The following is a 24,306-nucleotide window of genomic DNA, read 5'->3' as shown; positions in this document are numbered from 1 at the left end:
AGCCTCCAGAGTAGCTGGGACTACAGGCGCCCGCCACCAGGCCTGGCTAATTTTTGTATTTTTAGTAGAGATGGGGTTTCACCGTGTTAGCCAGGATGGTCTCCTAGCTCCTGACCTCGTGATCCGCCCACCTCGGCCTCCCAAAGTGCTGGGATTACAGGCGTGAGCCACCGCACCCGGCCGAGGTGTTTCTTTAGTGTTAAAGCTGAGAGGTGTGTGTGTGTGTGTTCAATATAGCTAAGGCATTTCTTAAACTACCCTTGATATAACGCAATAATAGATCAAGGTACCTAACAAATGATAAGAATTTGCTTGCTTTTTTTTCTTTTTTTTTTGAGACAGAGTCTCACTCTGTTGCCCAGGCTGGAGTGCAGTGGCACAATCTCGGCTCACTGCAACCTCCACCTCCCAGGTTCAAGCGATTCTGCCACCTCAGCTTCCCGAGTAGCTGGGATTACAGGTGCGTGCCAACACACCTAACTAATTTTTGTATTTTTAGTAGAGACGGAGTTTCACCATGTTGGCCAGGCTAGTCTCGAACTCCTGACTTCAGGTTATCCATCTGCCTCAGCATCGCCAAGTGCTGGGATTACAGGCGTGAGCTACCGCGCCTAAGCTAAGAATTTGCTTTTAAGATAAGCATGAATTTGTGCTTGTTTATTACGATGAAAACTATTTGGAGTTAGAGTAATAAATTGATAGCAGTGGTGCTGAATGACTCTTTGTCTTCTGTCAGTGATAGCAAATTAAGGAATTATTCTTATAATATCTACTTTTTCTTAGAATTTCATTGAAAGAAGTATTAAAAGGCAAAATTTTCTCATTGACTATATTCTCTACCTACCACTAGAGGGCAGCACAAAGCTATTAATGTTCTTTCTACCTGGTCACAGCTGACCAAAAACAGGCAAGATAGGAAAAGGTGTAGGAGAAGAGGACCGGGGGCAATGGCTCATGCCTGTAATCCCAGCACTTTTGGAGGCCCGGGCGGAAGGATCCCTTGAGCCCAGGAGTTCCAGGTTGCAGTGAGCTATGATTGCATCACTACACTCCAGCCTGGGCAACAGAGCGTCTCTAAAAAATTAAAAATTAAAAAACGTATACAAGAGTAATTTTCTAGTGCTTACATTATTTTTAAATATTTTCTCAAGATGGAGAGCTGTATGCATATGCATATTTATTCTTCAAATACAACATTGATATAACTATTTCAAAACAATGTATTAATAACGATACATTCACTGTATTCTAAATACTGTTTTAACATGTTATAAATTTCTAGTCTGCACAGAATTTCTACATAGTATAATCTGTAGAATAGGAAACACAAACTCATAAGGTTATCTTAATGAAGTTGCTGAACTGAGTAACTTAATATTTTTTAAATGCGTATGAATGCTTTAACTTTCTGTAATTTTAACATTATAATGTTTCATAATTAACAATATAGGCAATCTCAAGCTTATAGCTAGATTATATTTCATTTATATTTGCAAATCTTCCAAACTGTAAGGGAGTTATTGGGACTCAGAAGGACTTTTCTTTAATTATTCATGGTTTGCCACCACCCACCCCAAATGTTTTCCTCCTGGAAAATATGAGAATGAAATACTGGTTTAGTAGAAGCAAAATATTATGTTTCTTTGAAAAACATATCCAGAATTCAAATATGGGATATTATGAATACATCTTTTCAGTTCAACTAGAACCAAGATTTCCTCAGCTCTAAGAGCTAGAGGCACCCTATAAATTGAGAACAACTATATTAGTTGCTAAAGTTAAGGAAATAAGAGAAGTCCAAGGCCCTTTTACCTTGTCAGCTAGTCCCGTATCTATCTGGGGTCAATCCTAGACCCTTTTTCTGGCCTAGACACTCCTTTAAGCGTCATACCCATATTCAATTCCCTGATCAACATTTTTGCTTGGACCTCTTAAGGGTATCTCAAACTCAACATTTCTGAAGCTGAACTCATAACATTTACATCACACCATATTCTGCTCATCTCTTCCCAAACAGAGTCTCTTCCAGTTTACCTAGTCTTGGTGAAAGACAGCCAGGTACACAAAGTTAGAAAATTTATTTCCACTCCCATGACACTATTCAATTCATTAACACATACCATTGACTTTCTACTCTCTAAATATCTCTTGAATCCATCAGTCTTCTTGATCTTCATTCTCATCACTGGAGCTTAAACTGTCATCAGTTTTGAATCAGCTCTTTCAGTAACATTGTTTGTTCGCATGCGCCATGTCTATTTCCCTCCCAACCTATATCTTAGTAATATTTGGTTGCCTACAAGGTTCCATATAGTGTAGCTTCTGCCCTCTCCTTCTCTGGCTCTCTATCACTATGCATTTTCTCAGTTCCTGGAAGGGGCCAATTTTTTTTTTTTCCATGTCATATGCTGTTCCCTTAGTCTGGAAACAGCACTCCATTTTCTTTCCCGTATTATTTCCTTATCAATTCAAATGCTATTGCCTAAGGATTATGTTGCCTGCTTTTCCCCAGTCTAGGCTAGGTTTTATTTTTTCTATATGTGCTCCTAACTCCTGTTCCTTTCCTTTGTGTCACCTATCTCAGTTTGTAATGATGTATTTATGTTTATGATTGTTTAATCAACTCTGCCTGAACCACAAGACAGTGTTTCTTAAAGGCAAGGGTGCTCTCTGATTTTATTCACAGGAACGTTGTTGGTCTTTGGTGTGGTGCCTGACACATACATACTTGCTCGGTTTAAATTTAGGAATGAATGGTTCCGTAGTCATTTTGTCACATTTCCGAGGATTTCTGATCTGCTTATTTACCCTTCCACTGGCACCATTTGGGCTCCACACCAAGGTACTTCCTCCTTGGGCCTTTGTGTCAGATTTCCGACAATACTTTAAAGTTCTCAAATGTTCATTTTTTTTTTCTTTCTTTTGTTGCTGGTAACATAGGGAAAGCAGACAGAAATCAAAATCCTCTCTTCAAATCTGATAGTATATTTCATATTTTCTTCAGTTGGTTCTAAGACATACATTAAAACATACAAATATAAGCTATGCATGCACATATACACACATATATATAACATGCATATATCGGTATGTAATATACTTCTGAGTGTGTGTATATATGTAACTTTTCCTCTTCTATCTCTGAAATTATAGGTCTCACAATCAATGTCATCATGTAATTGGTGGCATTGAAGTAGGATATATTTAACTTTCAGAGGAAATCTGTTTTCATGCTGAGCATAACGCTGGAACCAGGGCTAAGGCTTTTAGATAAATAGGATCAGGCCTCTGGATGGCAAACTATGAAGAAACCGGTCCCACTGGTGGGAGCTGAAGAAGTAGCAGCCAAGATGGTTCCCTTTGCAGTGTCACTCTCTTTATTCCTTTGCCATTATTTCTGTCCTAGCTACCCTAAAATCCTCAGAATGTTTCTTGGCCCCCTTTAACCTACTGTGGACTTCCTGTATACCTAGCACTGTGCCAGGGAAATAACCATGAAAAGGACAGAGTTCTAGTTCTGCCTAACTGAAAGAATTGGTGATTCCGGCCCACTAAAAGAATCATTGCCCCTAGATTGGGAGTTGCTAATTTAGTATATTCTAACGCGAAGGCAGGGAAAAGCGGATGTGTAAGGACCATACAGATTAAGTGCAATCCTTTAGGTAAGTAAAAGTGGTTTTTGAGCAAAAAGATACAACAATTAAGTAAATCCTGGGGAACTAGAGAAAACTTGCAGCAGAGATAGTGTTTGAATTGGGCTGTGACGTTTAAGTCAGAGTTTATCACAGAGAAGTGGGAGGGTAGATGGTGGCATTCTAGATGGGAATTCACATGTGTAAAAACATTGAGGTTCGAAAGACCATGGCTGATTTGAGGCACATTCTCTGAGAGTAGCATGAAGAATTTATATGCTAGTGTGGAAGGTGAATGGTGAAGCTAGAAAAAATAAGCTGCAGTAAATTTGTTGTGCTGGATTTGGGACGCTGAGGAGTTTCAACTTTTCCTACCAGTTGGCAGCCATCGAAGTTTCTCAATCTGATGAGTAATATAATTAAATTTGCTATCAGTATGAAAATTGTCCACAACAGATATGGAAGTCTCATTCACCTCATCTTATTTAACATCTATAATGTGCTATAATTTACACATGTTACTTCTTATAGCAACCTCGTGTTACATATATTTATCCCCATTCTACGGCTAAGAAAATGGAGTTTCATAAAAGCTAAACAGCTTCCCTCAGTTCACAGTAATAACTGGAGTTAAAAGAAGGTTCCTGTCAGTCTACATCTTGTAAAAGTATAGGAAAGGAATCTTAAGGCTTACAGAAGGACTGTTCCTTAGTATTAGGTATAATGAGTTAGTTAAATCAGAATTAGGCTGTATAGATGGTTTCTGATAATATTGAAATGTATTATTTAGAAAACTATATACCAAAGTCATAATATAGAAATGAATAGTACTGGTCTTTTTTAACAGAAGTGTTTACGTGGTCAGGAATATATTATTATTTCAACATCTGCATGAATGTCAATGTGAAAGAATTCAGATCTGAAGTTCAGCATATGAAAGTGCTTGGCACATTGCCTCGCATGTCAGGTAGTTGCTCTGTAACTGCTGAATTGAAATCTAGACTGTGTGGAAGAGATCTCAGCATATCTCTGAAGTTAGTATCTTCACATATACATTAATCCAGCTGGGGCAGAATGCACTGGAATGCCAGACTTACAAAAATAGCTTTGTTTTCATTTGCAGGTTCTGACTTTTAAACAGGTTCAGAAATTCACATGATCAGCTGAGATCTTATTCTAGGAGGCAAAGAAAAAAACTAACTGCTATGAATACTTTTTAGAAAGAAAAAAATATGTAAACACCAGAAGTCATAGTCAGAAGGCATGCTTCTTCTTCTCTTCTCTGACTCTCTTCCTGCCAGAAAATGCTGCTTCGGTACATCAGCGTACTTTAATATAAGATGGGTTAAATTGCCTTCATGTGAACTTTTTCTCTGTACTAACACTGCATGTTATGTTGTCTGACTTTGCTAACTATATTTAATCACATATTTACATAAAATCAAAATTTGTTTTCAAATTATATATAAAATAAAAATATATATGATATATATATGAGAGATATAGAGATATATATATATATATGTGTATATATATATATTTTTTTTTTTTTGAGACAGAATTTTGCTTTGTTGCCCAGGCTGGAGAGCAGTGGTGCAATCATGACCTTGACCTCCTGGGTTCAAGTGTTCCTCCCACTTTAGCCTCCTGAGTAACGGAGACTACAGACATTGCCAGCTATTTTTTTTTTTTTTTTTGAAAGATGGGGTCTAACTCTATTGCCCAGGCTGGTCTCAAACTCCTGGGCTCAAGCAATCTTTCTGCCTTAGCCTCCCAAAGTGTTGGGTGTACAGACGTGAGCCACTGTGGCTTATATATGTTTTAAAATTAAGTTGACTCTGTTGGCTTAAGTATTTTAAATAATGTTTACATTTCAGTAGGATAGGGTCATTATGCATCTAGATTATATCATCTTTTACACAGTATTTGAGATATGTTTCTATAAAATCCTTTCATTAATGTTTTATGTCAATTTTGTTGTTTTCCTATGTATTCTTTAGTCAGTGAAAGAGATAGTACTTCATGTCTTTTTAAAAAATAATACCTATTGTTATTTAGGAGTAAAATAACTGTGAATCACCATTATTATAAATAATACAGCTTAGATTAAAGATCAGTATCCAAGGGATATATTTTAGTAGATAAGACTAAAGAAAGATGTTTTCTTGAATTTGTGAAAGTTACTTAAGTACCATCAAGGTGAAAATCTCCCTTTTTAACCATATAAGCTTTTTCTGTAGTTATAAAAATAATGGTTTCTACCACTGTACTAATTAATGATAAATAGGGAAATACCTTAGGAGCTGTAAAAGAAGAAAGCTTATTTTTATTTTCTGGTTTGAATGAAAAGAAAAGACAAAAACTGGGAAACTTATCTAACAACTACATTAACTCTTGTTCCTGATATGCTCTGTCTTACTCAGTTAGGCTAGCTATGAGCAAGCCAGGCCTTAGCAAAGGCAACACCAGGCAGCCAGTTAGAATTGTCATTATTAGCAGGACATGGCTAACAATATATGCACAGCCAACTAGGCCTTAATCACAGGGGGATAGCAGGTCTAGTAAAAAAGATGATGCTGAAATACAGGTAGGATCAATATAATTAAAATCCTTGGCCAGGCGCAGTGGCTTTCACCTGTAATCCCGGAACTTTGGGAGGCCGAGGTGATCCTAGGCTTGAGCCCAGGAGTTTGAGACCAGCCTAGGCAGTGTTATGAGACCTCATCTCTACAAAAAATTTTGAAAATTTAAAAATTTTGTTAAAAAAAGACCCTTGACTAAAGTTTTAAAAATTTCAATGTGGGATAACTGCATATTAAACAGTTCGGTGGGAGGAAATATGTAGGAATGCAGAGAAATTAAAGTAAATGAGTTTTGTATTCTGAAATAATCCCACAGTTATTTGGCCCACTTTATCACAGAGTCAGAGCTTGATCAGCCTCATAGTGCTCAGTTTTTAAAACAGGTCCCTTTTCCTGGTATACTGGCCTATGTCCTACCTGCCATATTCAGAATTCTTTAGCATGTAAATTTATTCATGGAATGCATGAACCATTCCATTTTACTCATATATATTACTAAACCAGACTTTAATCAAGACATTTTGCTACTCAGATTGTCTAAGATTTTACTTTTTACTCTTTTTGAAGGTGTTCTTCACAAAAACTTTTCATTGCTTTAATTGCATCAATTTTTTTTAAATACCTCATTAGTTCCTTTATAAATGTTACTGTTTTTGTTAGGATGGTCGTTTGAAACCAGGAGATCAACTTGTCTCAGTCAACAAGGAATCTATGATTGGTGTATCATTTGAAGAGGCAAAAAGCATAATTACCAGAGCCAAGTTGAGGTAACTATACTACCCATGGGATAGAATGAGTCATTTAAGATGTCTCCTTGGAAGCAGTAATTTAAGATGTGTTAAGTACTTTATAAGAAATATTTTTTAATAACATTTGAAACATTATCTTGGAATTCAGTTGTACTGTATTCGTAGCATATCCATAAAGTGATTTCTTTTTAATACTAGGTCAGAATCTGCTTGGGAGATAGCATTCATCAGACAAAAATCCGACAACATTCAGCCAGAAAATCTGTCATGTACATCACTTGTAGAAGCTTCAGGAGAATATGGACCTCAAGCCTCAACATTTAGTTTTTTTTCTTCTCCTCCTGAAATACTAATCCCAAAGACCTCATCCACTCCCAAAACAAATAATGCCATTTTACCTTCTTGTGAGGTAAGTCAGGTAATCTTAAATTTATGTATGTACTCCATAAATTCCCTATACATTTTTACATTGGTTATATACATATAGAATTATTTCAGTAAAATTGTTAACAAATTAATATTTCTTTGAAAGTTTTTTTTATTTTTTTCTATTTAAAATTTTGATGCTATGTTTTCAATAAACATATTTTAAGTCAGCATGTCCTGTGGCCAGAAGCATGATGGGTTAGAAAATACCAGCATGACAAAATGGTTCCACAAAGGTATGCCTAGATATCACTCAAAACTATGTTAAGAATGTCATATTTAGTTTCAGTTGGTTTAGTTATTTGCCATTTCTGTTCTCTGCTTGACTGAAGTCAGGCCATCTTCCTTTTGTTCCTTAGCTTCTTTCCCACACAGTGAGGCTAATCCCAGGCTAATCCAGTCTAAGAGGGTATTGCACCTTCATGCGTGCTATAGTTCACCCAAGTAGAATCACACAAAATGGGCAATTTCTATATCAGAATTAACATACTCAATTACCAACTGCTATACTGTCCTAACAAATTACAGTTATAGAATAAAGTGTGTATTATTTATGTCTGTGTTAGCTGTAAAATAGGGAACTTATGCTTTTAGTCAGTAGAATAAAATTCGTCAAAGGTAACTTCAGTCTCTGGTACATGCTGAACAGAGACAGAGTAAACGATTTTCTGTCAGCCCCTTATACTTTGTCACTTGCAGCTATAATACTTTTAAAAGACAACATGTGTGGCCTTATATTTTGTTATCCTTGGATGTGGTAGAGCTGAAAGCAATTGTTACCTTTAATTCTGAATTGCTTTGTTTGAAGATGCATATACCAAAATTTTAGAGGGTTCATGTTTGAGGGACAATTACTTTAATCTCTGTAACCATTCTTTTTATGTTAACATGGGCTTCAAGTGACCTACTTTAGTAAATGACATTGCATGTTCCTCATTTTCTTTCACAGATAAAAACTGGATACAACAAAACAGAACAGATTCCAATTACTTCTTCAGAAAACTGTTCTGTGGGTTTGTCTAATACAGGTAAATACACGTTTAATTTCTCTTTCCTGTTTTTTTTTTTTCAATTCTCTCACAATGAGGAGTATGTAATGTGACTTAAGACCCTTTTCGAAGAAGGGTGAATTATGTCTTTGTTCCTTCAGTGAATGAAAAAGTAAAAATAATGTCTTTATGTTGGTCCCTGTTAAAATATGACTTTTATTAGAAATTTCCCTGAACAAAGAGTTGAAATTTCAAAAGATGCATTGTCATAACAGTGTTTATAAAGCTATAATAATTCATGAATTGTTTAAATCAAATAATGAAAAGTCTTCTATAAAGATCAAGATTAGGTTGCCGTGTCCTTTTAGTGCAATACTGATGAGGCATATTAAATACACCTTTCAGAAAACACATTATAGAAGGGAGCATACCTTAAGAAAAGAAATGTGTCTTGTTTTTTTGGAAGAAATCATATGGATATCAATCAGAAAGGATGTCAGTATTGTTAATTCATTATTATTGATTCTTAATTACCATAAAATGATTTACTGACTTTTTAAAACAATAAAGCATTAATTATCTAAGCCAAGTGTAAAATAAGGATTTTTATTTGGCTGTAAGGTGTTTACAGGATCAATATCAAGAAAAAGTCCCCTGAAATTATCTCCAAAAGTTAAACACAACGATAAAAAGACTAAACATAACTGAAAAACTAATTATATATGCCTAATTATAATGCAAATTTTTACCTGTATATTTTAGTTTTGTTTTAATACCATTATTCATGTAAGAACAGAAAAATAAGGAAGCATTAATTTAAATTAAATAGCAACCAATCTTTTTTTTGAGACAGATTCTCACTGTGTCGAAGCTCTGCCTCCTGGGTTTACGCCATTCCCCTGGCTCAGCCTCCCGAGTAGCTGGGACTACAGGTGCCCGCCACCATGCCCAACTAATTTTTTGTACTTTTAGTAGAGACGGGATTTCACCGTGTTAGCCAGGATGATCTTGATTTCCTGACCTCGTGATCTGCCTGCCTCAGCCTCCCAAAGTGCTGGGATTACAGGCATGAGCCACTGCTCCCAGCCCAATAGCTGCCAATCTTTACAGGAGTTTATACTATATTCCACAGTGGTTGACTCCGATTTGGGGTGGTATTTACCAGTGGGTTAATAGCAATCTTCAGCCATGAGTTATATTTGCTTTTACTTAGATTTATTGACCCTTAGAAACTTTATAGTATTATTCCTCTTACATAATTAATTTCCAGTCTCTGGATGTACTATATTTATTTTAAACTGGGAACCCATATGAGAAGAAAAAGATAAATGAAACAGTCATGAGATGAACATCAAAATTGCTGGATGATGGAAGTCAGAATCCTTTATTCCTTGATTATATTATAAATTATTAATAATTATATAACATGTTTTTAACTTTTAAAGTAATTGAACTATTCAATGCCTCTTTTAACCTTTTATTCAGTAAGGATTTACTGTGTTATATAGAATACAGTACAATGGGATTTATGAAGAAATTAGGATATTTTCTGTGAGATACTTAATAGTATATTGTGAAATAAAACATGGGGCTAAAAATTCTAATTATTCAAATTAGGAAACATTCTAATTTATATGCATGTGTTTGTTTATAGATGTGTGTGTATGTTTATTTTATCAAGCAGCTACTATTTGCAGTTTTTTGTGTTAATCGGAGCAGGATGTGGGTGGTTTTGTTACTCTAAAAACCATTCTGTCTTGTGGGTAAATAACACATTTAAACAAATTATGTAAAGACATGAACATAGAGGCCTAAGGAAAGAAGTAGTGAGTGCTATGAGTATGGTATAAGGAAGGCACAGTGGTTACCACCAGACTCTGGATACAGACTCAGTGTTCAAGTTCTTGCTTTCATCTTATTAACTCTGTAACCTTGAAAGAGTTACAAGTTACACGGAGTTGTTATGAGGATTAAACAAGATCATGCATGTCAAGCACTTATATTGTAATTAGTGCATAGTATATGCCTACTAAATTTTCCTGTTACTAATAATACAGAACCTATAGCTTAGAGTATAGCTCAGATAATATTCTAGGTCGTGTTTATAGAGCAGAAGGAAAAGCTTCCAATTCTTGATTCAATTTTATGTCCTCCCCTTGACCTCAAAAACTAGTATATAATAAGGAATCTGTCACAATATGCAGAAATTAAGAAAAATTTCTTGTCAAAAGTCAGACATTATCCATATCTTGAAAAACGTGGTAAACATCAATTGATAACTGAACACAGGAGATCATTTCAAGTTAAGGAAGCACCACAAATGAAAGAACTAAGGATGAACTAGAGGTCAGATGACTCTAAGAGTCAGGTGTGATTAGAACAGAGATCTTGTTAACAGTAAATAATCTCAGGTAAATTTATACCAGTCGCTGTAAGAACAGTGGTAGATTTTGTAGTAGAAAAATAGGTTAGTGAAAAGTATATTTAAGTAAGTTATAGGTAAAGTAAATACTAAAATACAATTAAGATGGAACATTTTTCTAGAGTAGAAATTGTGTCAACTCAGTCTCATTTTCTTCTACATAAATGTAATAGGCAAGATATTTCTGGGGAGTGGAAAAAAGGCAAATTCACCTCTAAATTCTCTCTAGATAATTTATATATATTGTGATTTGCATGTTATAAGTACCTAATTATAGATGGTTACAAATCAGAAATTAACCATCACTTCTAGATTCCTTCAGTTACCTGATACTAATTCAAAAAATATAAACAAATTTTAATGTTAACCTCAACAAAAGTAAATGTAATTAGATAGTTCTATGTCTGTTCTTATCTAAAAATCATCCCAAAGTGTAAAAATTGGTTAGAATTTTTAAAATCCACATAATATTTAAATGTTTTCAAAAACGATGCTATTACAGAAATTTATTTCAAAATCCAGAGTTGTTCACTAGTGCTGTATATGAGTTGAATATCACGTCTGTAATCCCAGCACTTTGAGAGGCCGAGATGGGCAGATCAGTTGAGGTCAGAAGTTCGAGACCAGCCTGACCAACATAGTAAAACCTCATCTCTACTAAAAATGCAAAAAAAAAAAAAAGAAATTAGCCAGGCATGGTGGTACATGCCTGAAGTCCCAGCTAGTCGGGAAGCTGAGGCAGGAGAATTGCTTAAACCCAGAAGGCAGAGGTTGCAGTGAGCTGAGATTATGCCACTGCACTCCAGCCTGGGTAACAGAGCGAGACACCATCTCAAAAAAAAAAGAATTGTTGCATGAAGAAATAGTCATTATTTTAACTTTACTAATAGTGTAAAGACTTAATTCCTTTAGACCAAGTCTTTTGAAACTGAAATAAAGTAGTTATGGGAAAAAATATCCATTCAGAGTTCGTGGTATTAAGTAAATTGTATTGATCCTTTCCTTACAAAACATTCCTTTTCTTCTGCTGCTACAAAGAGGATAGGAACAGAAGATCTGAGAGGAGCCAGGCATGATGGTTCACACCTATAATCTCAGCACTTTGGAAGGTCGAGATGGGAGAAATCACTTGAGCCCAGGGGTTCAAGACCAGCTTGGGCAATATTGCGAGACCCTGTTTCTACAAAAACTAAAAAATTAGCTGGACATGGTGGCATGCACCTGTGGTTCCAGCTACTTGGGAATCTGAGGTGGGAGGATCACGTGAGCCCAGGAGGTCAAAGTTGCAGTGAGCTATGTTCAGGATACTGCACTCCAGCCTGGGAGACAGAGCAAGACCAAGACGCTGTCTCTAAAGAAAGGAGAAGGAGGAGGAAGGGGAAGGAGGAGGAGAAGGAGAAGGACAAGAAGGAGAGAGATCCAAGAGAATAATAAGCGGTACTTGGAAAAACTCACTCCCCCAGAGAGGAGCAAATAAAGAGCTTGGGGCTGGGATAGAGAGATGTCATTGGCAGATGAGGAAAACTGTCTGTGAGGGGCTTTCGGGTAAAGCTACTCTGAATTGACAAAGTATGCTGGAGTTATACACAGACCCTCTTAAGGTTTTAACTCAAAAGTAAAGGTGTAAGTTGTCTGGAAAAAGATTTTGTTAAGCCCTGATTGCATATTGTTAAATGAAGGTTAGTATAATTTTACATTAAATCTCCTTATAATACAGTGTCTCTATGTTGATATTAATAATACTGTATACGTTTTCACAGTTGTTTTCTATGATATTGTTGATCTTCTAACTCCTATGAGGCAATCTGGTTTATTCCTCCAACTTTGTAGATGAGCAAACCCATTATTAAAGATGTTGAACACATTTAAGAACATTGGTCTGGAGTCACAAGAGATTAGACTCCTAACATTATCATGTACTAGCTATGTGACCTAGGCTAATTTCTTTACCTTTTCCTGCCTTGGTCTTTTATCTTTGGGATGGGAATAATAACATCTGTGGTCACTGTGAAGATTAATGAGCTTATATAGGTATATAGTTTACTGTTTAGATAGAAGATAGGAGCTTCTGTTCTTTTCACTGTTAGATATAGCATTTTTTTTTTTAATGGAGTCTCTCTCTGTCGCCCAGCCTGGAGTGCAGTGGCACAATCTCAGCTCACTACAAGCTCCGCCTCCCGGGTTCACGCCTTTCTCCTGCCTCAGCCTCCCCAGTAGCTGGGACTACAGGCACCCGCCACCATGCCCGGCTAATTTTTTGTATTTTTAGTAGAGACGGGGTTTCACCATGTTAGTCAAGATGGTCTCGATCTCCTGACCTCATGATCCGCCCGCTTTGGCCTCCCGAAGTGCTGGGATTACAGGCATGAGCCACTGCACCTGGCCAATATAGCAAATTTTTATGCTTAGATGTAGGAAAACGTGAGAACACATTCCTCAGTATGTCAATGTTGTAAGTGTTCCTGTCTCACCTTCTCTCATTCTCTTCTCTTCCCCTTGCTCTCCCCTCTGCAACTCTTTCAATTACTTAACACTTGAAATGAATAATTCAAGCCCAAGTTTAGTCTTTGAGACCATAATCAGGTTCACTTGGGTCCACCTAGTGTTAATGTGCCTTAATTGCAGGCCAAACACCAAGCTGGAAGTCGTTGGACAAGCTTCACATATCCAAACCTTAAAGGATGAAAAATAAAGTTATCTGCTGGTTGGTCTTCCATATCATTCCACTCCATGCTGATCTTTATACTACACTTTAGGTTTGGCGTAGAATTTCTCTTAGGAGAGGAAAAAAATTACATGTATGTATATAAAAAAATTATATGTATATATACACACACATATACATATATGTGTGTATATGTATATGTGTGTATATGTGTGTGTATATATATGCATACCCACATATGTATGTGAATATATGTGTATGTATGTGTGTGTATATATATACACTATGTATATATTATTTTTAATTTCATAGCCAACAATTAGGTATGATTACAAAGGAGATTCACTTACTTTTATCAGAATTGTAAAAATTCTATTTAATACTAAAATCAGTCTTTTTCAAAGTTTAATTCCATTTGAAGCTAAAAGTCAGCATCCATTTTTTTATGATCTTGACACCTATAAGCTATATTAAAGATTTTACATAGAATGTTAAGGATGTGTTAAAGGTTTAGAGGAAGACTATTTATTTTCATGTGCACTTCTTATATTCTTAAGAGAATGCAAATCATTTTGTACTTAGAGACAGATGCTCTGAGAAATTTTAAAAAATTAAAACACTGCATAAAGATGTGACATTTTCCAAAGATTTTTCTTCTTCCTCTTGTTTCTATGTAGAACTAGTAAAATATCATTTAAAAGTGTATTTAGAATAGTGGCAATTTAGATAGTAAGATCAACATGAATTACAGGAATTTGTTTTACAAACTTTGGCATATTAAAACATACAGTATTTCAAGTTCTGGTCTTTTGTAGCATCTTTTTTATTCATGCAATAAGGACAAAGGCTTGTTTAAATAATCAGGGTATATTGAGAAGATGTAGGAAAATGGATAAGAAGTGTATGACTTTTAGCTCTTGAAAATTCATTTATGCTACTTGAAATGTAACCTGTCTTTAAAATAAGAGATAAGATTTTTAGCTCAAAGTACAGAATCTATATAATACTTTATGTGCAAACTTGAAATGACTTGCATTTATGTTTTTTTTCCAGAGTACTTCCAGAATTCACATCACAAAACACTTTTACCACTTGAAAAAATATCAACATCTTTGAACAAAAAGACTTTTTATCTTTTTAAGGCATTGTGGTGATGTAGTAGTGGTGGGATGTATGTTTGTCTTTTAAGTTAATATATCTTTGGGACTTCACAATGCATAATTGGTTACTCTTGTATCTTAGGACTTAAGTGAAGACAGCTTATATAAAAAATTTAGACTTAAAAAAATTATGAAAACTGGCCGGGTGCGGTGGCTCACTCCTGTAATCCCGGCAGTTTGCGAGGCCCAGGGAGGCGGATCACTTGAGGTCAGGAGTTTGAGACCTGCCTGGCCAACATAATGAAACCCTGTCTCTAACTAAAAATACAAAAATTAGCCAGGCGTGGTGGCATGCACCTGTAGTCCCAGCTACTTGGGAGGCTGAGGCAGGAGAATCGCTTGAACCCGGGAGGCGGACATTGAGCCAAGATCACACCACTGCACTCCAGCCTGGGTGACAGAGTGAGACTCCGTCTCAAAAGAAAAAAGAAAAGAAAAGGAAAAAAAAAGAAAAAGTTACGAAAACAAAACTAAAAGCTGCCAACTGATTAGCTAGAATTATTTTTGAACAGCAGGAACTCAGAACGTATCCTGTCAAATGAAAATTTCTATTCCAATTAAGTTCCCAATTAATGTGCACCCTGTTGTCTCTTAGATGTTGCTTCTGCCTGGACTGAAAATTATGGACTACAAGAAAAGATCTCCCTAAATCCCTCTGTTCGCTTTAAGGCAGAGAAACTGGAAATGGTAAATCCTTTAAATTTTCATTTTTCTTCTGTAAGACAAAAACAGGAAAGAAGTACTCTCCTTCTTTGAGAGGATAAAGTACTGGAGTCATTAGTTTCTTGAAGTTACTTATTTACAATTAAATGAATGGCAGTTTGGATTTAAATTATTTAATTCACATTTGAATTTGGTAGTTCATGTTGGTTCACTAGTACAAAATAGAAATAAAATCTTTCGTAATTAAATTGGCATTTGGATCAAACAGTTTTCTCCTATGAGAATAAGACAAATATGATTTTTACAGTCTAGAATGTATGCAAAGATGTAACAAATTATGGCAAAGTAGATGAGGCTTCATAGATAATGGCAATAAATGCAATCAAGTAATAGTCCATTATTCAATTTTTTTAAGTAAAGAGAAACAAAATTTTAAAGAACAAAATAGTCAGATGTCCACTAAATAGAAAGATGGTGGCAATATACTAAAGCACTAAAAAATAGTCCTGGGGAAAGTGGAACATTGAGACTCTGATGTAAAAGAAACTTAAGATAATTAAAAAAGAAAAAGTAAAGGCAGAAAAGCACTCAGAAGCATTTCTTATCAGGTTACCAGGGATCTGAAGGGAAAAATAAGCCATTTTTTTTTTTTTTTTTTTTAATGTAAAATGGATATACTGCTGAAAGTCCACAACCTCTACCTTCCTGTCAGTTTTTGAGGATAAAGCATTTTTACATTTTAGGAAGAGTATTAAAATGCATAGCTAAAATAAAGTACACCGTCTGTTTATTCCTATATCCATACCTTTGCTTGGTCCTATGATAGTCCTTTCTCATTGCCAATTTAAATCTTATCTAAATTCTAACTCACACAGGGGAGAAAAGATTTCTCACCCATCGGTAGATTCATGGCCCAGACACCTATAACAAAAGACAGATTAACAAGAAAATAGCATGCAGATTTATTTAATGTATGTTTTACATGACATGAGAACCTTCAGAAATGAAAACCCAAAGAAACAGGGAAAACTGTATTTTTATGAACAGTCATACAAAAGTGTAGTTGGAGCACAAAAGGGTGTAATCTAATGGTAATAAACTGGGGGGAGCATAGCAAGGCCTGGTTGTTCAGATTCTTAACATCTCTGTGTCTTCAGAGTTGAAGATACTTCTTTTCCTCTGGGTATAGGGAGGACCTCTCTGGAATGAGGGTCTTTTAATCTGCTTTTAGGGGAGAATCAGCTGGGTTTTATGGCCCACTTCAGGGGAGAAAAGGTGAGAGAAGGTAAGAAAGACCTTCCTGCTTCTGCCATTTTCTTAAACACCAAAGTGCTGTACTTTGAGGCAGGATGTCCTGGATTTTGTCATTCAATTCCATCTCCTTCATTCAGACTTTGCTAACTCTTATAGTTCAGACCAACATTACCTTCTTTTGCACATTAATAGCACTTACCTTCACTTTTTGGTGCCCTGTAATCTTTTCAACATCTTGTTTTATCAATGAAATTATAAGTGTCTTCACCACAGACCCTGTAGTACCTATTAGTGTTTAAATAGCTGGTTTGTGCTCCATAAAATTTTCCAGTTAATTAGATACTTGAGATGTTTCCTTTATACTTTCAAAATCCTGAGTATCTTTTGTAACATGTGTTTCTGTTTGTGGCTAAAATGTAAGTTCTGGCTAACACTTGGTCTGCAATCAGTTAATAGTAACATTTTCAAAAATAGAGTGTTTGAAGTTTAAAAGCATGACTGTTACATATCTAAAAATGAATAATTATTCAATGATACTGATTTAGTATACATTTCTGAACATCCAAGATGTTCATTCTTCTGGATAAGGAGAAATTTATCCAGCTAATTGCTTTACCTGACAGACTTTGTTATTTTACTTAAATTTTTCTAGCACATGATATTATTTTTAATCTGATAAATATTCTTAGAGGTATGAAAATCAAAATTTGTATTGATTCTGAGAAATATGAGTTTCTTGGCCATTAAATCTGAATTCCAGTTTTGGTTCCACTTTAAGTCTAAACAAATTATTTTTGTGGAAAAGTAAAATGCCAGTTTTACATCAAAGAAACCCACATTTGATATAAATTCTGCCTCTGATCTTAATCAAGATAGACTTGTTAATTTTACTTAGTAAAGCATTCTTTTTTTTCAGAATCTGAAATTTATTTATCTTAATAACTTTTTTCCTAAAATCTACATTAGCGTCTATCCACCCAAATTATTTCTTGAGCTACTCTTCTTGTTTTGCATAGTTACATATTAATGTCATAATATCAGTATCACCTCAGCTTGAAATAGGTCCTTCTCTTGGTTGCTACTTTGTAGACACATTCAACTTTATTGTCCATTACGTTTTAACATATTCCTATTCAGTAATAAATATGGCCAATATGATCAGGTATTTAAAATAAAATAAATTAGTATATATTTTTCATCTTCTATAAACATTACATGTGGCAGCTCGAAAACGTGTTTTAATAAAATTTCACAAGGAAAGGATGTTTGCTAATTATGAATTTATTAAGTAATTAGCCTACCTGGTACAATTTTTAAGGAAAGCAGAGAGGTTAGAATTTGATTAAGGAAATTACCTGTCAAGACAATGTCATATATATATACACACACACACGCATACATGACAAACATGTATGTTCAGACATATGTATATATACATGTGGCATTGTCATGAAGTCTTTTATATTTTATTGGTTTAAGTAGAGATATTTATAACACTGAACTAGTTATTTAATTCCTTGTCCATAAAATGGATTTACATTTGTCTCTTTCTATGAATACTCTGAGAATGATTTAATATACAGATATTTTAATGTTATTTCAGCATAGTTATTTGTAGTGATATATTGTATCAAAGTATGAATAGGATATGTCTCATTTGATCCTAATATTAAACTTAAAAATATGCATTATAAACTTAGCAAATAGGGATACAATTTATTGCTTGGCTTGAAATCCAAATATCGTACCTCTGCATTATCTGTATATTTATACCTATGGAAGATGCTTTGGGATATGGATGCCATTTCACTGGTATTTACTTTTACCTCTTGCCATTTCTGTAACATTTCAAGAAAACTGTAGAGAGCAATGACATACCCAATGTTAATGAAATGTTCTTTGTATTAGGCTGAAAGGTGTGTGACTAATATTGTAACAAAGCAATTTTTAAAATTCATCATTCAGACATCAGAAAAACTTCAGTACATTTATTTGTCTAATTAACAAACTTTTATTTTTGCTTCAGGTTAAAAGATGACCTTAGTCATTTAATAAATTATTGGAACCAACTTATTTTACTTTTTTCCCCATACATACTGTGCTTACATATGAGACCTACTTTTTGATAAAACATGTTACTTCCAACTTAAATGTAAGAGCTTACCTAACATGACATGTGGTATTCATCTAGTGTGAACTTTCAACAAAACTCATTTATTACTAAGCTTAGCTCTAGATCAGTGTACACTGTAGTTAATTGCATTATGTAATTTTATTATTACTTATGTAAGAATTACCATATATTGAGCACCTTCTGTGACAGACTATTTGCATTATTTTTATAAAATTTTTGTATTTCTTTATATTAAAACATTCATCCTGTACAAGAATGTATTATACACATACAGTTTAAAGAATAATAAAGCAAACACATATTTACCCATCACCCAACTTAAGAATCAGAACCTTTGACGTTGCTAATGTATTTCTTCTTGATGATATGTACCTGTCCCCAAAAGAGGGGAAATTTTGAGTTCGTCATTTCTGTATTTTTTTAAAATTTTCACTTATTTTAAATATTGTGGGATCAAAGAGTTTATTTTCTTTTCTTTTTCTTCCCTTTTTTTTTTTTTTTTTTTTTTTTTTGGCAGTTGCAAGATTTAATAGAGTGAAAACAGAGCTCCCATAGAAAGGGAGGGGACCCAAAGAGGATAGCCGTTGGCAGCTTGAATGCCTGGGCTTATATCCCGATCATTGTGCCTCCCGCTGTACTCTCAGACGACAGATGATTGGCTATTTCTTTACTTCCTGTTTTTGCCTAATTAGCATTTTAGTGAGCTTTCTTTACTACCTGATTGGTCGGGTGTGAGCTAAGTTGCAAGCCCTGTTTTAAAGGTGAATGCGGTCACCTTCCCAGCTAGAATTAGGGATTCTTAGTCGGCCTAGGAAATCCAGCTATTCCTGTCCCTCAGTCCCCGCTTTCTACAGGAAAACCCAAGTGCTGTTGGGGAGGTTGACTGACGACCGCTCTAACTGCTTCCTGCTGAATTGGGGTGTAGTAGGGGTTGTGCAGTTGAGATTTCCTCGGGAGGGTTGCCTTCGATGTCATTAACATCAGAGCATGGGCTAGCAGGCCTGTCCAGGGGTCTGTGGTAGATCTTAGTCATGGACTGCATCAGGGGCTCCATTTGAAGAACCATTTGTAGTTTTACAGCTTCGATTCTGGAAGAGACAAACTTAACAAGAAGGTTAAAGATACAGGGATTGAAATGTATAACCTGCAGTGCAGGGGATTATTTCTTTGGAACACTTCACAGTGTGCCATTGGTTAGCTGCAGGTGAAAGTATTTTTCCTTCTTCGGTGGCTAGCCACCCTGAGGGGAGGAAACTGTGTCCTCGTGAGGTTCCCCATTCTATTTCTTCTTCTGAGTACTGGGGCTTGGTTTCCCAGAGGGGATGACCCCATACTAGGGGTCCTTCTATAAGCATTTCTAATGGAGGATCCTGCCTTGTGGCTCTTTTTGCTTCAATATCTGTTTGGCTGTTCCCTTTTATTTCCCTTTCCTTTCTGATGACCCCAGCTGTGTAAGACTGCCACCTCTTTAAGTTTCTGTATAGCCAATAATAATCTCCTGATGGCTTCCTGATGTTTGATAGGTGTTCCCTCAGAAGTTAGGAATTCCCTTTCTCTCCATATTGCCTCATGGGCATAGAGGACTAGGTAAGCATACTTAGAGTCTGTATATATATTTACCCTTTTTCTTTCTCCTAATTCTAGTGCCTGAGTGAGGGCTATTAGTTCTGCCAGCTGAGCACTAGTCCCTGGAGTGAGGGGGTTACTTTCAAGTATTCTATTATCACTGACCACTGCATACCCCGCTTTTTGAAGTCCTTTTTCTACAAAGGAACTTTCATCAGTATACAAGTTGAGGTCGGGATCAGTCAAGGGAACCTCTAGAAGGTCCCCTCGAGTGGCGTAGGTTTGAGCAATTGTTTTTTGATAGTTATTCTATCTTTTCTTCATTGTCTGGAAGAAATGTGGCTGGGTTAAGAGTTGCACAAGTGCTCAGTTGCAGCACTGGCCTTTCAAGTAATAGAGCCTGATATTTAAGTGAATGGTTGTCTGACAGCCACAAGTCTCCTTTAGCAGTGAGTATGCTGTTCACATCATGAGATGTCCACACAGTAAGATCTCTTCCCTGTATTATTTTAACTGCTTCAGATACTAAGACTGCTACTGCCACCCCTTCCCGTAAACAATGAGGCCAACCCTTTGCCACTACATCAATTTCCTTACTCAGGTATGCCACGGGTTGCAAGCTCATCCCTTGGACCTGTTTAAGGACTCCTAGAGCTATTTGTTTTTTTCTGTGACATATAAAGAAAAGTCTTGCCCTGTTGGCAAACTTAACACCGGGGCTTGGGTTAAGGCCTTCTTTAGGGTCTGGAAAGCCACTTCTGCTTCAGGTGTCCAGCTATTACTAAATGGGTATTGGCTTTCTGAGTTTCCTTAATTACTGAATATAATGGCCTTGCTATTTCACCGTACCTGGGAATCCATATTCAGCAGAAGCCTGTTATGCCAAGGAACCCTCTTAGTTGCTTTAGGGTTTTGAGATGAGGATAAGGCGGTATAGGGAAATTTAAGAGCGCTTGGGTGGCTTGATGGCACACGGTTTCTGAACAGACGGTTAAAAGTAAATCATCCATATATGGAAGGATAAGCATGTCTAGGTGTGAGAACTGGCTCAAGTCTTGGGCTAATGCCTGGCCAAATAGATGGAGGCTATCCCTGAACCCTCGGGATAAAACAGTACAGGTGAGTTGAGACGTTAGGTTCGAAGAATCTTCAAAGGGAAACAAGAATTGAAGTCAGGATGTATAGGAATGCAGAAAAATGCATCTTTAAGGTCCAGGACTGTAAACCACTCTGCTTCCTCTGGTATTTGGGAAAGCAGAGTATAAGGGTTAGGTACAGCTGGGTATAGAGGGACAATGGCCTCATTGATAATCCTGAGATCTTGCACTAACTTCCACTGTCCGTTGGGTTTCTGTACTCCTAAAATTGGAGTTTTACAGGGGATATTGCATGGTTTTACTAGACCTTGGGCTTTTAGGTCCTTAACAGTTTCTTTTGAATCTTTGTTGGGCCTTGGGTCTAAGGGGATACTGCCTTTGGGGTATAGGAGGTGGAATCCTTTAGTTTAATTTGAACAGGATGGGCATTCTTTGCTCATCCATATTGTCCTTCTGTTGCCCAGACTTCAGGATTCATTCCTTCCTCAAGCAGGGGACCACAAACCGGTGTTCCTTTTCCTATGTTCAAGTGTACAGTGGCCCCTGCTTTTGCTAGAATGTCTCTCCCTAACAAGGGAGTGGAACTTTCAGGCATAATTGGAAAAGCATGTGAAAAGAGTAAAGCTCCCCAGTCACAACTTAGTGGCTGGGAGAAGTATCTAGTGACTGGCTGTCCTAGGACCCCTCGGATAGCGACAGATCTGGAGGACAGTTGTCCAGGACAGGAGAGTAAGACTGAGAAGGCCGCACCAGTGTCCAGGAAGCAGTTAACCTCCTGGCCCTCCATAGTCAAGCATACCCGGGGCTCTGTGAGGGTGATGGCATGGGCTGGCACTTGCCCCAGGCACCCTCAGTCCTGCTGCTGGATTATCTAGTTAGTGGCTTCTGACTCAGAGGACCTTTGTCCCCTGAGACAATTGGCCTTCCAGTGATTCCCTTGACATAAGGACCATGGACAGGGGGGCAGCTTATTTCTACTTGTACAATCTTTTTTAAAGTGTCCTTGTAGACCGCACTGGAAGCAAGCCCTATTAGGCATTCAGTTTGCCCAGGTTTTCCCTTTTCCAGAGCCTCCAAAGTCTGCTTGCCTGAGGGCCATGACTGAAGTGGTGGCCTTTTTTTTTTTATCCAGTTTGTCCCGTTTCGCCTGCTCCTCCTGATCTTTAATGTAAAAAACCGAAGTTGCCAAGTTCAATAGGGTTTCTAAGTTTTGCTCCGGGCCTAAGGCGGACTTTTGAAGTTTTTTTCTAATGTCTGCAGCTGACTGAGTGATAAACTTATCCTGTAAGATTAGTTGGCCTTCAGTAGAGTCAGGTGACAGGGAGGTATGCTTCCTCAATGCCTCCCTTAGTCTCTCCAGAAAAGTGGTAGGATTTTCTTCCTTTCCCTGTGTTATAGTGGACATCACTGAATAATTCATAGGCTTCTTCCTAGTTTTCCTTAGTCCTTCTAGCATGCAAGTTAGCAAATATCTGCGGCACCAATCTCCATGTTCTGATTCTGTGTCGCAATGAGGGTCTACGCTGGGAGCTGCCTGCTGGCCTGTGGGGAATCGTCCTCTTTCCTCTGTTGTCATCCTATCATTGACCTGACTGAGATACCAGAGACCGCCAAACTCTCGGGCTGCAGTTATGGCGGCACTTCTCTCATTTGGGGTTAATGTCTGATTTGGCAGTAACATTATATGTCTCCATGTTAGATCAAAGGATTGCCCTAACCCTTGTAAAATATCAATATAGCCATCAGGGTTATCTGAGAATTTACCTAGGTCTATTTTAATTTGCTTCAAGTCTGAGAGAGAAAAAGGTACATGCACTCTGGCTGGGCCAAATTCTCCTCCTCCCACTGCTTGGAGGGGGCATAATCAGGGAATACTGGCACTCTTGGGTTCATTGTTTACCCCTTTGTCTATCTCCTTTTGGACTGTTTGGGTTGAAGGGGGTTCCTTATTAGTTGAGGAAGGAGTTGGGGGGATGCTGGGGTAGGGAGGTAGACTCTGAGGGCTTCCTGTAGGGCATAAATCACACTTTTTACATAATTGTGAGTTGTCTCTTAATGAAAAGAAAGTTTGTACATAGGGCACTTGACTCCATTTGCCTTCTTTTCTACAAAAGAGGTCTAGCTGTGAGATGGTGTTGTAATTTATACTTCTCTCAGGCCGCCAGGTTTCTCCTCCTTGAAGAAGATATCGTGGCCAGGCTGTACTGCAGAAGAATATAAGTCGTTTCTTTCTTAGTGTCTGAGGGTCAAATTGGTCCCAGTTCTTCAGAATACATCTTAGGGGCATTTTTGCCTTGAGGGGAACATTTCCTATCTGAAAAAAGAACATAGGGATGCCAGCACCCCTAGTCATTTTCCGATGAGCATTAGTCCTAGAGCGTCCTCTATGATCCTAATGCTTATTCCTTTCCAGGGTGCATCACCACCCATGGGCCTCTGCTTATCAGATTAGTTACGCCCACCGATGTAGCAGTCCTGCACCTGTTTTCCCGCCTTCCTTGACCACAAAGAAAGGGGTCTGGGCTGCTGGATTCTAGTCCTTTACCAGCATGCCCAACATTGCCTTTGTGCTCGAGGGCGAGTCCTAGAGCTGGACTGGGTTCCTGAGTATTTCATAACAACCCAGCTGCGCCATCAAGATGCATTACCATAAACAATTCTTATGCAAATTCGTTTCAGAGAGGGTGTAGGTAACCTTTGGAGTCAGGATTGAGATAGTCTTTTTGATTCTATAAGTACTTTAAGGCTTGGCTGATGGCAAACAGCTTGTAAGTTTGAGGAGACCAATAATTAGGCTATTTTTCTAACTCTGCTTCCACAAGAGTCTCCCTATCAATTACTGAATGCTCATTGTGGTTTTTTCCTCAATCACCTCGGAGGAACCATCTGTCATCCTGAAGGGAGTTCCTCCTAGGTCTGGTTTGACCTTCGTATGGTAATTAAGATTTAAATCCCCTGTAAGGAAAT

General features: G+C 37.0%; 1 protein-coding gene across 2 annotated transcripts in view; it reads left to right on the top strand.

The window, feature by feature from the left end:
• STXBP4 (syntaxin binding protein 4) overlaps positions 1-24,306 on the top strand; it is a 225,896-nt gene that overhangs the window by 25,670 nt on the left and 175,920 nt on the right. For both annotated transcript variants that reach the window (XM_011979252.1, XM_011979251.1), the window contains exons 5-8: positions 6,875-6,981; positions 7,162-7,372; positions 8,339-8,417; positions 15,221-15,312. In XM_011979252.1, coding sequence (XP_011834642.1) covers positions 6,875-6,981; positions 7,162-7,372; positions 8,339-8,417; positions 15,221-15,312 — 489 coding nt within the window. The remainder of the gene's footprint in view (positions 1-6,874; positions 6,982-7,161; positions 7,373-8,338; positions 8,418-15,220; positions 15,313-24,306) is intronic.

The sequence above is a fragment of the Mandrillus leucophaeus genome, unplaced genomic scaffold, assembly GCF_000951045.1.
Source record: "Mandrillus leucophaeus isolate KB7577 unplaced genomic scaffold, Mleu.le_1.0 Scaffold20, whole genome shotgun sequence".
Lineage (NCBI taxonomy): Eukaryota > Metazoa > Chordata > Mammalia > Primates > Cercopithecidae > Mandrillus > Mandrillus leucophaeus.
The sequence above is the reverse complement of the archived record's forward strand: the minus strand, read 5'-3'. Positions and strand labels throughout refer to the sequence as shown.